Source organism: Mobula hypostoma, chromosome 9 (assembly GCF_963921235.1).
Source record: "Mobula hypostoma chromosome 9, sMobHyp1.1, whole genome shotgun sequence".
NCBI lineage: Eukaryota > Metazoa > Chordata > Chondrichthyes > Myliobatiformes > Myliobatidae > Mobula > Mobula hypostoma.
Window position 1 is genome coordinate 112,034,535 of NC_086105.1, and position 15,585 is coordinate 112,050,119.

A 15,585-nucleotide genomic window follows, 5' to 3' on the forward strand; every position below is an offset into this window, starting at 1 on the left:
GATTATTGACTTCAGGAGTAGGAAACTGAAGGTCCATAAGTCAGTCCAGTAGGGGGATCAAAGATAGAGCGGATCTTTAAACTTTAAGCTCCTCAGTGTTATCATTTCAGAGGATCTGCCCTGCGCCCAACATGCAAGTGCAAATACGAAAAAAGCACAGCAGCACCTCTACTTCCTTATGAGTTTGCGGAGATCCAGTACGATATCTAATACTTTGACAAACTTCTATAGATGTGTAGTGGAGAGTGTATTGACTGGCTGCATCACATCCTGGTATGGAAGCACCAGTGCCCTTGAATGAAATATCCTACAAAATAATAGTGAATACGGTCCAGTCCATCACAAGTAAAGTGCTCCCCACCACTGAGCACATCTACATGGAGCACTGTTGCCGGAAAGCAGCATCCATCATCAGACACCCCCACTACACAGGTCACGCTCTCCTCTCGCTGCTGCCATCAGGAAGGTGGTACAGGAGCCTCAGGACTCATACCACTAGGTTCTACCGCTCAATCATCAGACTCTCGAACCAGTGGGATAACTTCATTCAGCTTCACACTTCCCATCACTAAACTGTTCCCCTAACCTATGGACTAACTATCAAGGACTCTTCATCTCATGTTCTCTGTATTTATTGATTTATTATTCTCTTTTTATTTGTACAGTTCGTCATTTTTTGCACATTGATTGTTCGTCCACCCTGTTGCATGCGGTCTTTCATTGATTCTATTACAGTTCTTGGATTTACTGAGTATGCCTGCAAGAAAATGAATCTCAAAGATTGAAAATGATGGCATATGTGTACCTTGATAATAAGTTTACTTTGAACTTTGAGAATTTCAACTTTTATAAATCTCAGGAGCAGAGAATGCAGAACCCAATAAACAATTTGCGAACTGAGCCTTACCACACTAGAAATAACACGGTCAATAAAATACTATTCACTAGTGCTAACAGAAAAATGCTGCAATAAACTGTATCAGTTCTGCACCTACATTCAAATAGAAAATGCACTTAGCACAACAAAGTATGAAATATAGATTAATCAGTTATGTTGAAGAATAAGCCATATAATCGCTTAAGAAAAATGGAATAAGAGAAATACTCAGGTTTGATGAGAAGCAGGTGGGAAGTAAGTCATGTGGATAGAATGCTGGGATGTGATGGTTGGAAGAAATAGCTTTTGCTGTGTTCTAAACTGCCAGCAATGGGCATAACTGTGTAGCAAGTTGTATTGAGGGACATGAAAAGAGAATTGAAGGAATCATGACTTATAATATTGACAATGAAACTAAAAGCATTTTAATTGCCAAACAGAATGATAAAATATTTAGCCAGAACAATATAAAGAGACTTCAACACACTGATCAAAACACACTTGAAGTGTATTTAATTTGGTTACCAAATCACAAAGAACACACACAAATATTGAAGAGTGTGCAAAGAACTAAAATGATCCTCATATAAAGTATCTAAGCAGAAGGAGGACTGAAGTTCATGCACCGTCTAGAAAAGCACCAGTTAATGGGGACACATGCCAAATTTGGCTTCATCCAGATTTTTACAAGATCAGCCAAGAAAAGCAGAACCAAAGGATATAATCTACTGAAACATTAGTTACCTTTAAAACAGAATGGAATGCTATTCTGGGAGAGTTACAGCACAAGAGCAATGACAGCTGATGGATTATTACTTGTCCTTGGCTACGAGTTCTTAATCTTAATATTGTGAAGACTACGGCAGGCACAACAAAAAAAAAATTACCTCACAAAATCCATCACTATTGGTGCTGACCCAAATTTTGTAAAGTTTTTCAGGAAAATGTGGCAATGAAAAAAAACACAAAACATTTATGCAGCTTTCCAAACTTTTGACACTTTTACAGTTTTCACAAGACAGAAAACATTGTGCGTTTTTATTTTAAAATGACAGCGTCATCACCAGGCAGGGGAGATTCATGAAGATAATCACACACAGGATTACACAACACCAACAGATACAATTCCTCTTCCTTCACCACCAGAGATGCTGAGGGTCTTCTGCAACACGACTTTTAAACAAAGTTATTTCATCCAAATGCATCATTGGAACATCCCGGATGACATCAGCAAGTCCTTCATGTAGTAGTGGGAAGATGGCCACATTCAATGCTGGCCGCTCAGACTGAAATCTGGAGGGAAACATAAGGCAACATGTTAGCAGCGGCAAAGTAATATTTATCTCCTTTAAATATTTAATGGCATTGCTGATGGTGGAGATGAATCTTTAACAGGTCAGAGCACAAGGAAATGGGATTGTTTTTTACATTCTGTGGGATAATTGCCTCTCCTAAGACGTCTGGAGGGGACATTACTAGCTTCAATTTGCTACTAATCAATATAATTTTGTACTCTATGACTTACTTCGCTATCAGAAATTTTCATGTCATTTACACACATACTAATTGTACCTTCTACCTTTAAATCTCAGTTGTTAAATATACACCATGACCAGCAAAGGCCCCAGCACCAATCCAATGGTTAAATACTCACAGAAAGTTCAGGTTAAAAAAAATGGTCTTTCACAAATGTAAAGAATAGGACAAAGTCAACTAGTTTATTGTACTATACATAAAAGTGCAAGAAAAAGTTGTGAGCCCTTTGCAATTACCTGGTTTTCAGCATTAATTACTTATAATGCTGAATCTGATCTTTATCTAAGTCACAATAATAGACAAACACAATCTGCTTAAACTAATAACACACAAATAATTGTACTTCTCATCAATACTGAGCACACCATTTAAACAATCACAGTCCAGGTTCAAAAAAGGATGTGAACCTCTGAGGTAATGCCTTCCACAAAAACTATTTGGAGGCATGTGCTCCAATCAATGAGGTGAGATTGGAGGTGTAGGTTGTAGAGGTTAAGTCAGGTTACTGACAGAGCCTGCTCTTCTCAAGAAAGATCTGTTTATGTGCACTATGCTCAATCAAAATAACCTTCAGAGGACCTTAGAAGAATTGCAGAGATGCATGAAGCTGGAAAAGGTTGCAAAAGCACTCCCAAAGACCTGAATGTTCATCAGTTTACAGTACGAGAAATTGTCTACAAATGGAGGAAATTCAGTACTGTTGCTACTCCGTCTAGGAGTGGGCGTCCTGCAAAGGTCACACCAAGAGCACAACATGCGAAGCTGAAGGAGGTGAGAAATAACCCAAGGGTAATGACAAAATACCTGCAGAAAACTCTGGAACTTGCTAAAGTCTCTGTTCATGTGACCACTATAAGATAAACACTGAACAAGAGTGGTGTTCGTGGAAGGACACTACGGAGGAAACCACTGCTCTCCAAAACAAAACATTACTGCATGTCTCAAGTTTGCAAAAGATCACCTGGATGTTCCACAATGCTTCTGGGACAAAGTTAAACTTTTTGGCAGAAATGCAAACCGTAATGTTTGGAGGAAAAAAGAGCAATGCACACCAACACCGAAACCTCATCCCAACTGTGAAGCATTGTGGAAGGAGCATCATGATTTGGGGCTGCTTTGCTGCCTCAGGGCCTGAACAGCTTGCAGTCTTTGAGGGGACAATGAATTCAAAATTGTATCAATTTACAGGAGAATGTCAGGGTAGCGGTCCATCACCTGAAGCTAAGTTATAGTTGATGATGCAACAAGACAATGATCTGAAACAGAAGAGTAAATCAACAGGGTGGTTTATAAAGAAGAGTATTCATGTTTTGGAATGGCCAATTCAGAGTCCAGACCTTAACCTAATTGAGATGCTGAGGCATGACTTTTAGAGGGCTGTTCATGCTAGGTACAGCATAGGCATCCGTTAATCTCATGAGACCATGGATTTGTGCCTTGGAAAGTTTCCAGGGTGCAGGTCTGGGCAAGGTTGTATGGAAGACCGGCAGTTGCCCATGCTGCAAGTCTCCCCTCTCCACGCCACCGATGTTGTCCAAGGGATGGGCATTAGGACCCATACAGCTTGGCACCGGTGTCGTCGCAGGACAATGTGTGGTTAAGTGCCTTGCTCAAGGACACACAGCCAAGGCTCGAACTAGCGACCTTCAAATCACTAGACAAACGCCTTAACCACTTGGCCACGCGCTAACAGAAATATCCCAGAAATATTGATGAATTGAAAATGAAGGAATGGTCAAATTCTTCCTTGCCATTGTGCAAGTCTGATCAGCAGCTACAGAAAACATTTGGTGGAGATTACTGATGCTAAAGGAGGTTCTACCAAATATTAAATACAAGGGCTTGCACACTTTTCTTGCCTGGAGTGTGAATGATTAAGTAATGTGTTCAAAGGAATGAACACATAGATGTTTTGCCTTGGTGGCAAAAACAGGAAAACAGATTACTATCTGAATGGTGGCCGATTAGGAAAAGGGGAGGTGTAACGAGACCTGGGTGTCATTACACACCAGTCATTGAAATTGGGCATGCAGGTACAGCAGGCGGTGAAAAAGGCGAATGGTATGCTGGCATTCCTAGCAAGAGGATTTGAGTACAGGAGCAGGGAGGTACTACTGCAGTTGTACAAGGCCTTGGTGAGACCACACCTGGAGTGTTGTGTGCAGTTTTGGTCCCCTAATCTGAGGAAAGACATTCTTGCCATAGAGGGAGAACAAAGAAGGTTCACCAGATTGATTCCTGGGATGGCAGGACTTTCATATGATGAAAGACTGGATCCACTAAGCTAATACTCTCTGGAATTTAGAAGATTGAGGGGGGATCTTATTGAAACGTATAAAATCCTAAAGGGATCGGACAGGCTAGATGCAGGAAGATTGTTCCCGATGTTGGGGAAGTCCAGAACGAGGGGTCACAGTTTGAGGATAAAGGGGAAGCCTTTTCGGACCGAAATGAGGAAAAACTTCTTCACACAGAGAGGGGTGAATCTGTGGAATTCTCTGCCACAGGAAACAGTTGAGGCCAGTTCATTGCCTATATATAAGAGGGAGTTAGATATGGCCCTTGTGGCTAAAGGGATGAGGGGGTATGGAGAGAAGGCAGGTACAGGGTTCTGAGTTGGTTGATCAGCCATGATCATACTAAATGGTGGTGCAGGCTTGAAGGGCCGAATGGCCTACTCCTGCACCTATTTTCTATGTTTCTATGTAAAAGTGCAATCGTTTGTGTTATTAGTTTAGGCAGATTGTGTTTGTCTATTATTGTGACTTAGATGAAGATCAGACCACATTTTATGAGTAATTAATGCAGAAAACCAGGTAATTGCAAAGATTTCACAAACTTTTTCTCGCAACAGTAGATGGGATGTGGATTATTGCTTGTTTTTAATTTCCTCTGATATGCAGTTGAGCAGGCTTGTTCATTGCTGGACCAATTTAGTGGGCAATTTAGAGTCAGCCACATTGCAGTGAGTGTTAGAGGCAAGGAGAGCATATTCTCTTCCACAGAAATTACTTTGATGATGCAAATAGATTTTTTACAATGCCTATGAAAAGCCAGCACTCCAATGTTAAATTTAGATTTGGATCCAGAAGAACAATGTGTTAGGCACACCTTTTGGATCAGAGTTATAGTTTAAAATAAAGGTTCCTTCAAGGAAAATACAAAATTTTAACAAGAAGCGTTAAGGAATTGTGAAAGTTTACGAACTTGAGTGGAGGAACAGAAATTGAAAGCAGTCTTTCAATGGAAAGAAAAAAAATTCTAGAGAATATGGAACCATTCATTCTAGATTCTAACTACAGGAATTATTTACAGGAACTAGATGAACTATGTGCCTTTGCTGGTCAAAGTATTGCTGCTTTTCTTTGTAGATTACATTTGAGAAAACTCTTCAATCAAGATAAGGGCTTATCTCATGAAAAGCCGACTTTTTAAAAAATCTGGATCAGTTACATATGGGGTTTGTTTTTAAGCCAGGCCAGTAGAGTTCCAAATTTTGTGCAGGGTTCTATATTTTGTTTGGCAAAGATTCCGTATTTTTCCTTCATAAAAAGAATGAGAGGTAGAGACAGTAGAAACCACAAATCATCAAACTGATAGGGATGGAAGAAGCCATAAAGCATCAAATAATTATAGAACCCAATCACATGAAATATCAAAATTATAGTTCACCTGTGGAAATACTACATTAAAAAAATACCTGCAGATGTACAAAGTATGCCCAATTTATCATAAGCGAGGCAGAGCATTATTTTCAAGCTATTTTGGAATAGAAATTCACATTTGAGACCAATTGAAACAATTTTGCAATCTGCTTTATTTTTCTGCTCTATATTAAGGCTAGTGTTTCCTTCAATACTGTATAGCAAAATTGTTTAATGGTTTTGGAATTTACTTGCAACACTGAAATTATCCATTGTTCCCATTTTAAAATCTAGGACAACATGATGATATTCTTTTTTTTTGCTTCAACCAAGGGCCTGGAATCAATCAAGTATTGTTCGGCTTACAGCTCAAAGCACCTCCAACATTCCACAAGTAGGACCACTTTGGCTTTTCATTTGACATTTAAGGATGAAAAAAGACCCAGAAATACTGACAGTATGTGTTGAAGCAGTATGCAAGTACTCCATAGTACATCATGCACAGCACATCTTCTTCAACAAGTCCTGACTGCATGATATGACAAGCCAACTATATTCATGTGAACTTTATATTTGGCAGTGGAGGGGCATGTGACAGGAAGCACAAACTGCAAACTCAAAGAAAGCTGGAGACCAAATGGAGAATCACTTTACCAGCTCAAATAAACAAATTAGATGGTGAGTATGTCAGCACCTGAATTCAGCTACTGAACTAATAATGTATTTACTTAATCAAAGTAAGAAATAGCGCAAACACGTTAGTCAGGCAGCATCTGTGGGGAGAGAAAAACAATGAACATTTCAGCTCAATGAGCTTTCATCACAACATGAGTAAGCTAGAAATTTGACAAGCTTTCAGCAAAGGAGTCCTGGAAAGGTAGGATGGCAAATGGAAACACAGCAAAATCCTATCAGAAATAAGAGCAGACTTCTTAAAGGGAAGTGGCTGTGAACCAAACAAATCCAAGAACCAACAATAAATCTTAGAATTACCAGGTCAAGTATCATCTGTGGAAGACAGAGAAAAAAAACTTAACGATACAGGTCCACAATCTATCTGGCCTGCTGAGTAGCTGAAGAATTTTGACTTGATTTCAAGATTTGTAGCATCTTTAGTGCTATACTTTTTTTTTAAAAAAAAATCCTTAATGTAATTAATGTAAACAGATATTTGCAGTTTTTAGTTTACTCTCCTTAAGTTCATGAGCCAACTTTATAGAAACATGCAAAATCCTGGCTACCTACCCAAAGGCACACATGCATTTCCAGCAAGCAGGTTAGAGATTACCAAACTGACTTTTCTGTACTAATTTTTTTTTAGACTGCAGGTGCTGGAAATCTGAAATAAAATAGTAAATGTCATAAACACAGCTGATTAGGTAGCACCAATAGAAAGAAAAACACCTAATGGTTCAAGTTGAAGACCCTTTGATAGAAATGTACCATATGTTTCAGTGCAAGTTCACAAAGTTTAGTAATTTATTTTTACCTACTGAGGTCACCGGATTCAGCCTTGATAACAAGTTTGGGTGATTTACTTTGCAGAGATCAGAATAAGACAATATCCATTAGGCAAGTATCTCACATTTACCAGACCTGCCAGGGCCATCAATAAAAAAAGTCAACCAAGATATTCCATATTACCAGTTGTTTTTTTAATCTCCCTTTCACATCATGAATTTTTTTTCAACATTAACATAACTTGCACTTGCATAATACATTATCAGACAGCAAGCAGTAACTACAAGAACAATAATTAAAAACACTCTGGTCAGTAACATTCTCCAGCCACCACACGATGATTTGTTTAACAATTTTCTGGCTGTTATCTGAACTCTGAGTAAACCAAGTCTTAAGGATATTATATTTAAGATCAGAGTTACTGTGCAATTTTGGGACTCTAACCTCCACCACCAGAAAGTAAAAAGAAATTCTGATTAACTGTGAAACATCAAAGTGTTAAGGAGGACAAAAACCAACATGAAGGACACCAATCTGAAGGAACTGATCGATAAAAATTTGAGTATTTATATAATAGGGTTAGACGAAAGTGTTTCATGCTTTAAAGCTTTTGTGAGAAACTGCTTTGATGTTCAAAGTTTTACTGAAAGCAGTACTCTCCATGAAAATGCCAAGCTCCACCAATCCCCAAGTTTGACCTTTCTCCTCCACTTCGAAAAGTGTGGAATGCATAGTTCCCACCTGTGCAAATTGTGGAATTTATTATAACAGAGGGGAATTACATTTATATTAACTTAAAATGAGATATTAAGGCAATTGTAATTAAGTTGCTTTTTTATTATTCCATATGTGAATCTTAAAGTCTTTGATAGCAACTGCATGTTGCTGATCAAAAGCTTTTAAAATTTGTTCAAAAGCCTCAAGGTTTTCTCAGAACCTTAGCAATTGAAGGTTTTATACAGATATCTCCTGCATAAAGGAGAAAAGAACAACTCGGCCACCTCATTTATTCCTCAGAAACTTGCAATGTTATATCAGATTGTTGTCTGTATGCAGAGGTTGGAAGTTTGAAGTCTGCTAAGAGCAGGGATGTAATCTTGAACAATCTTTTTGACACCCACCAATAGGCAGGAGGTACTTTAGCATTAGGAAAGAACTGTTAGGATGGGAAACAGCTTCTTCCCCAAAGGCTATAAGACTATTGAACTCCCTGCCACCACCCAGATCTCATCAAGTATGAAGCACCAGCAGTGTTATACTGTTTACTTTTTAAGCTTGTATTGTATATGCATGTTATATTTTGTTAATTTATTTGTGGTATTCATTTATTTATTTTGTGTTAGGGGTGTGTGTTACATGTACTGTGTTGTACACCTTGGTCCAGTGAAGTTGTTTTGCTTGGTGGTACATGTATATACAATTGAACGACAACTAAACTGAACTTGAACTTGAAAATTAACTACACAGCTACAAGTGCAATGGACCCACCAGCCTGCTGTATGGCAGTATTCCTTACGGTACAGTGCTAATTCAACTCAGAATGAGTTCAAACAGTATAAATGGCCCATTTCATTATTTAGCAACCTTTGACTAAAAGAGGTTAAAAATAGGAAATAGGAGGCGGCTATTCAGTCCTTCATTTATGTTCTGCCATTCAAGATCATGATTAACCTTTTACCTCAGCTCCAATTTCTGCACCATTTCTTTTGACTCTTCTGGTAAACACCAGCTGCCATTCTGACACCCCACCCCAGTCACAGAAAATATCAACTCTACATTTAACCTATCAAGCTCCATAAGAATTTTGCTTGTTTCGATAAGATCATCACATTTCTTCTAACCTCAAGTGTATGACTAGTTGGCTAAATTTCTCCTGCATGATAATCCTGCCATCTCTGGGATCTATCTGGTGAAAATTCATTACACTCCCTCTTTTGCAAAATATAACTTTGCTTGGGTAGGGATACCAGACTTGTACACAATATTCCAGATGCTGCTTCACTGGGGTTTCCATATAACTGCAAACATCCTTCCTCTTGTACTCAAATCCTGTTGCAATGAAGACCAATTTAGCAGTTGGCTTCTAAAAGTGCTTGCTGTACATTTTTGTTTATATTCAGTTGTTTACATTACAGGATAACCCAGGAAACTACAGACCAGTGAGCCTCACATCTGCAGTAGGAAATCTGTTGGACAAGATTTATGTTCACTGATTAGAAGTCAGTAGAGTTTTGGACAGGAGAGATCATCTCTCTTAAATCTGATTGAGATTTTACTTGAAGTAACCAATAAGACTGATGAAGGCAGGGCAGCACAAGTTGCCTACGTGGACTTCAACAAGGATTTCAACAAAGTCTGAAAGGGACAAGAGATCCAATGCATATTAGTGTACTGGATCCAAAACTGGCTAGGTGATAGAAGGCAGAGAGAGGTAGTGAATGGATGGGTTTTTTTGACTAGATATCTATAATACATCATGTACCATAGGGAATGATGCTGGGGCCTTTGTATACATAAATGATTGGATGAGAATATCATGGGTATGATTCGTAAGTTTATAGACAACACAAAAATTGGTGGAATTGTAGATAATGAAGAAGGCTGTTTAAAGATACAATGGAATATCAATCAGCTGGAAAGTGGGTCAACGCAGTGACACATCAAATTTAACCTAGACAAGTGTGACATGATCAACTCTGGGGGCTAAATTCTGTTAAACATATCGCAAATAAATGGCAGGGACCTTCAGGGCATTTATGTGCAGTACTTGGGGTGTATTTCATAACGCTCTGAAGGTGATGACACAGGTGGACAGGGTAGCAAAAAGGGCATTTGGTACACTTGGTTTCATAGTGATGCCATGTTGCAAATGTATCTTGGTTAACCTGCACCTAGAGTACTGTGTTCCGTTCTTGTCACTACGCTACAGGAAAGATCAGATAGCATTAGAGAATGGGCTGTACTTATAGAGAATGAATAGGCTAGATGTATTCCCACTGTAATGTAGATAACTGAGGGATAACCTTATGGAGGTTTACAAAATAATGAGGGGCACAGATAGCATCTTTTTATCAGAGCAGGAGAGTCTACAACCAAAGAGTACAGACTGAATGTGGGGTTAAGTTTTTCCATACAGGGAGTGGTGAATATCTGGAACGAACAGCTAGAGGAAGTGGTGGAGAAATATTGCAATATTTAAAAGATACTTGGACAGGCACTTAGATAAAAAATAAGTAGAGGGTTATATACCTAATGCTAGCAAACGGGATTAGTATATCTAGACATCAGTTGTTATGGAGAAGATGAAGTGTAAAGGCCTGTTTCTGTGCTATGAATTTCTATGAACGTAACACCAACACTTTCAATAAATTCTCTGCCTTTTTTAAACCAAAGTGGATGACCTCATATTTTTCAACATTGTATTACATCTGCCATGTCCTTCTTCTTACTTCTGTACATCTCCAAAAAACATCACTGCATCCTCTCCATAGTCCACAGTGCCATCTAGCTTTGTATCATCAGCAAACCTTTTACCTTTATCCAAGTCATTAATATAGATGGTGAGCATACAGGCCCCCAGCATCAATCCCTGCAGCACCTGATAGTCACAGAAACCAGCGTCTAACCCTTCTCTGATGTCTGTCCATTTATCAATCTTCAGTCTGTGAGGATTCAGTGCAGTCCAATTTTGTTTAGTGCAAGCTGTGTTTTTTCACTTTGTCAGGGAACCATTTTAACTTTAGCTAATCTTTTTGTTTTTATTGATCCTTAAATGTTCTAGTCTGTTTTATTTTTTTCCCCACTATCCTACCCTTCTATTCTACTTCTCCCTTCTTTGTCACTGTCTTGATGATGCATTGTGGGATTCTGAGCTTTTCCCAATCCAGAGATTTATTGCTGTTTCTGGCAAAATCATACATTTTTTCCTTTCATCATTAACTATTTTTAACTCTTCTTGATTTCCACAGCCGGATCACGTCCCCCAATGAATTTTTTTGGGTCATAAGTAGGTATTAGTAGGTATACTGGTAAGCTATATTTAATAAAATATGAACTTTGTTTTATTACTGCAATACCTCTTAACCTACCGTATAGCTAGCTCATGCTTTTGCAGTTTGTTTTATTTAGATTTAAGATTGATTTCAGAATGAACTAGAATCACTTTTAATCTTTAAACAGAACTTGTAATGGTTTGCTAAAGGCCCTTTAACTATAGTCAATTAACCCTTTCTTATTACATAACACTAGATCCAAAGTAGTCTATCCTTCATTCCCTTAATATACTAATATAGATAATCATATCTTATACTGTCAATGAACTTGTGCTCTTCATATTACTGCTTATTTAGATTGGCTTGTCTATATGGAGGCACTTATTTATTGTATTGCCTTTGTTAGAGGAAATTTTAATTTCCTGAATTATGTTTATGGCATGCATGATTGCTTGGGAGCCTATATACAACTACCAATGTCTCTTCTCTCTTGCTGTTTCTGACTTCTACCCAAAGTTATGCCATTATTTGATTTTCTGAGCTCATTTGCTTTCTCTCTTTTTAGCTCATTTTTTAAATTTAGAAAAGTACATGCAGAATCAGGCAAAAGAACACAGGACTCAAGAACTATGCCCCACCCATTGGTGTGCACACATCATTTAGAAGTACAAAAACAATCTCTATTTTAATCTGTGTTCAAAACGACCGGCATTCTTTTTCTCACTTCTTCATTGCACTGACAGAAGAAGAAAGGATGACATTTCAGGTTGGAATTTTTCCACTGGTATTCACTACCAATGCTCAAAAATCAATGGAACTAACTCAAGCAGGGTCACAGGAGGCAACTTCTGGACACCACCTTTTCTTGTTCTCTCCTCCTCTAAAAAACTTACCTCATGAAACGTAAAGTGGAGAGAAAGCCTTGTAGAAAGGTGATAATTCCTACAATTGAGAGTGCATGAATGTCTGCAGGATATATGGTCCAACCTATGATTGAAAAGAAAATGCAAACCCCCACAGAAGGAATTCAAACATAGCAAAAAGGGTGAAAAACGCTTACTCAATATAGGCTTTAATTACACTGACATTGTGAATGTTTGAAATGAGAAAGCTGCCTACTGTTCCTTGCCTCTGTTTACAGAGTGTACCTGTGCTCCAACAGGTTAAATTGTTGCTCCAATTCTTTCATAATTGCTCAGTGACTAGTATCTAGACCTGCTCTGTCCCACTGAAAGGACTCTGCCAAGTCACTTCAAAATGAACCTCTTGTGCAATAAAATAATTTGGAAGCTGGTCAAACAACCAACCAACACTCAATAGTCTGACTCACACACACAACAAATGGTCACAAGGGGAGTGCCAAAAATGTGAGTGGACAAAGTCATCCAACCAAATTATGTCCACCTCAGAACCAAAGAAAAGAAAACAATAGACAGAAGGTTGGCAGATGAGAGATGGGTGGAAAAAAAGAGAAAAGGTAATGACATATTAAAATATAATTCAAACTGTACACACCATTACACTGCTAAGGTAAGTCTTCCTGTAAATTAGCCTCAAATTGGTTGCTGTAAAATTACTTACTAGTTAAGGAGCAAACACAAAAAAGGTTGGTCCTTTTTTTTTGAGGCTAAGTATGAAACACAGCACATAATTTAATTCAATATATTGCTAACCATGGCCAGAATACTGTTAATGGTGCATCCCATAGGAAGCGATGGAAAGTCTTCCTGGCTCATCTCACCAACCTCCTAGTGAGTAATTACAGACTGCCACTGGCAGTGTTCTGGCAGCAAACCATCTGGCCACTCTTTTGGATGAAGACTTGACAAGATGCAAGATCTGAACTGAACACAAAATTCCATAGAAGATTTAAATTGTTATTCAAACTTTTTTGGGGTTTTGATCAGAATTTCCCTTTTAATATTACATTTTCCACTAGAAAACAGAAAATTCTTATTTTTCTACTGTTAAAGTCCGTTCATGAACATCCATTTTATATTAGCTGTCAAGCTTTTAAATAAATCCATGTAAAACCAGGGGTAAAGAAAATTGCTGAAATATCATTTCATTCAACTGTGTTAAGTATATAATACATACTATACTACTGGAGTATAAACTATCAAATTCTACATATTAAACCATGCCACTCACTGGTATTTAAAGGGATACTTACTGTTACAAATTGCTGGGACTAAACTGGCTTCTGCAATAGACACCTTACATGCCCAATTACTAAGGTAAAGGTGTTGGCATAACAACCAACGTTAGACTAGAACTACTGAAATATTGAGTCTTAGCGTTTTTCACCTTCAAAATAAACACGAAACATCCCTGTAATTTATGCAGTTACACACTGCTAGGTTTGATTACAGTTTTCCCAATTCCCTGCTCCTTCGACCTTCTACCAAAACATCAAATAGAATATGCCAGGATAACCGGGAAGAATTTATTGTTAAGGTAACGTTCAATGCAGATCAAACAAAGCACATACATTTAGTATTTTTGGGTGATAAGTTTGATTGAGCACCAACAGTACACTTAATGCAAAAAAGTTTAATTTTAAAAAAATTTTTGAATGAGCAGATTTATCACATATCCTACAGGCTCACAAACAAAAACAATGAAAAATTCACCAGTGGGCAATAAAGAAAACTTGCATTTAATTTTCCACTGCCTTTGGTCTTTACAGCCAATTAAAGTACTTCAGAAGTGCTTAACATAGAAACATAGAAAATAGGTGCAGGAGTAGGCCATTCAGCCCTTCGAGCCTGCACCGCCATTCAGTATGATCATGGCTGATCAACCAACTGAGAACCCTGTACCTGCCTTCTCTCCATACACCCTGATCCCTTTAGCAACAAGGGCCATATCTAACTCCCTCTTAAATATAGCCAATGAACTGGACTCAACTGTTTCCTGTGGCAGAGAATTCCACAGATTCACCACTCTCTGTGTGAAGAAGTTTTTCCTCATCTCACTTCTAAAAGGCTTCCCCTTTATCCTCAAACTGTGACCCCTCGTTCTGGACTTCCCCAACATCGGGAACAATCTTCCTGCATCTAGCCTGTCCAATCCCTTTGGAATTTTATACGTTTCAGTAAGATCCCCCCTCAATCTTCTAAATTCCAGAGAGTATAAGCTTAGTCGATCCAGTCTTTCACCATATAAAAGTCCTGCCATCCCAGGAATCAATCTGGTGAACCTTCTTTATACTCCCTCTATGGCAAGAATGTCTTTCCTCAGATTAGGGGACCAAAATTACACACAATACTCCAGGTATGGTCTCACTAAAGCCTTGTACAACTGCAGTAGTACCTCCCTGCTCCTGTACTCGGATCCTCTTGCTATGAATGCCAGCATGCCATTTGCCTTTTTCACCACCTACTGTACCTGCATGCCCACTTTCAATGACTGATGTACAATGACACCCAGGTCTCGTTGCACCTCCTCTTTTCCTAACCATTCAGATAATAATCTGTTTTCCTGTTCTTGCCACCAAAGTGGATAACCTCACATTTATCCACATTAAATTGCATCTGCCATGAATTTGCCCACTCACCTAACCTATCCAAGTCACCCTGCATCCTCTTAGCATCCTCGTCACAGCTAACACTGCTGCCCAGCTTCGTGTCATCCGCAAACTTGGAGATGCTGCATTTAATTCCCTCATCCAAGTCATTAATATGTATTGTAAACAACTGGGATCCCAGCACTGAGCCTTGCGGTACCCTACTAGTCACTGCCTGCCATTCTGAAAAGGTCCCGTTTATTCCCACTCTTTGCTTCCTGTCTGCCAACCAATTCTCTATCCACATCAATACCATACCCCCAATACCGTGTGCTTTAAGTTTGCACACTAATCTCCTGTGTGGGACCTTGTCAAAAGCCTTTTGAAAATCCAAATATACCACATCCACTGGTTCTCCCCTATCCACTCTACTAGTTACATCCTCAAAAAATTCTATGAGATTCGTCAGACATGATTTTCCTTTCACAAATCCATGCTGACTTTGTCCGATGATTTCACCACTTTCCAAATGTGCTGTTATCACATCTTTGATAAATGACTCTAGCA

At 38.6% G+C, this 15,585-nt stretch overlaps 1 protein-coding gene across 1 annotated transcript in view; it reads right to left on the minus strand.

Moving 5' to 3' along the window:
* Positions 1-639: 639 nt before the first annotated feature.
* fbxl18 (F-box and leucine-rich repeat protein 18) overlaps positions 640-15,585 on the minus strand; it is a 51,745-nt gene continuing 36,799 nt past the window's right edge. Inside the window, exon 4 of the mRNA XM_063058926.1 lies at positions 640-2,170. Within this exon, the coding sequence (XP_062914996.1) occupies positions 2,014-2,170 (157 nt within the window). The 3' untranslated portion in view covers positions 640-2,013. The remainder of the gene's footprint in view (positions 2,171-15,585) is intronic.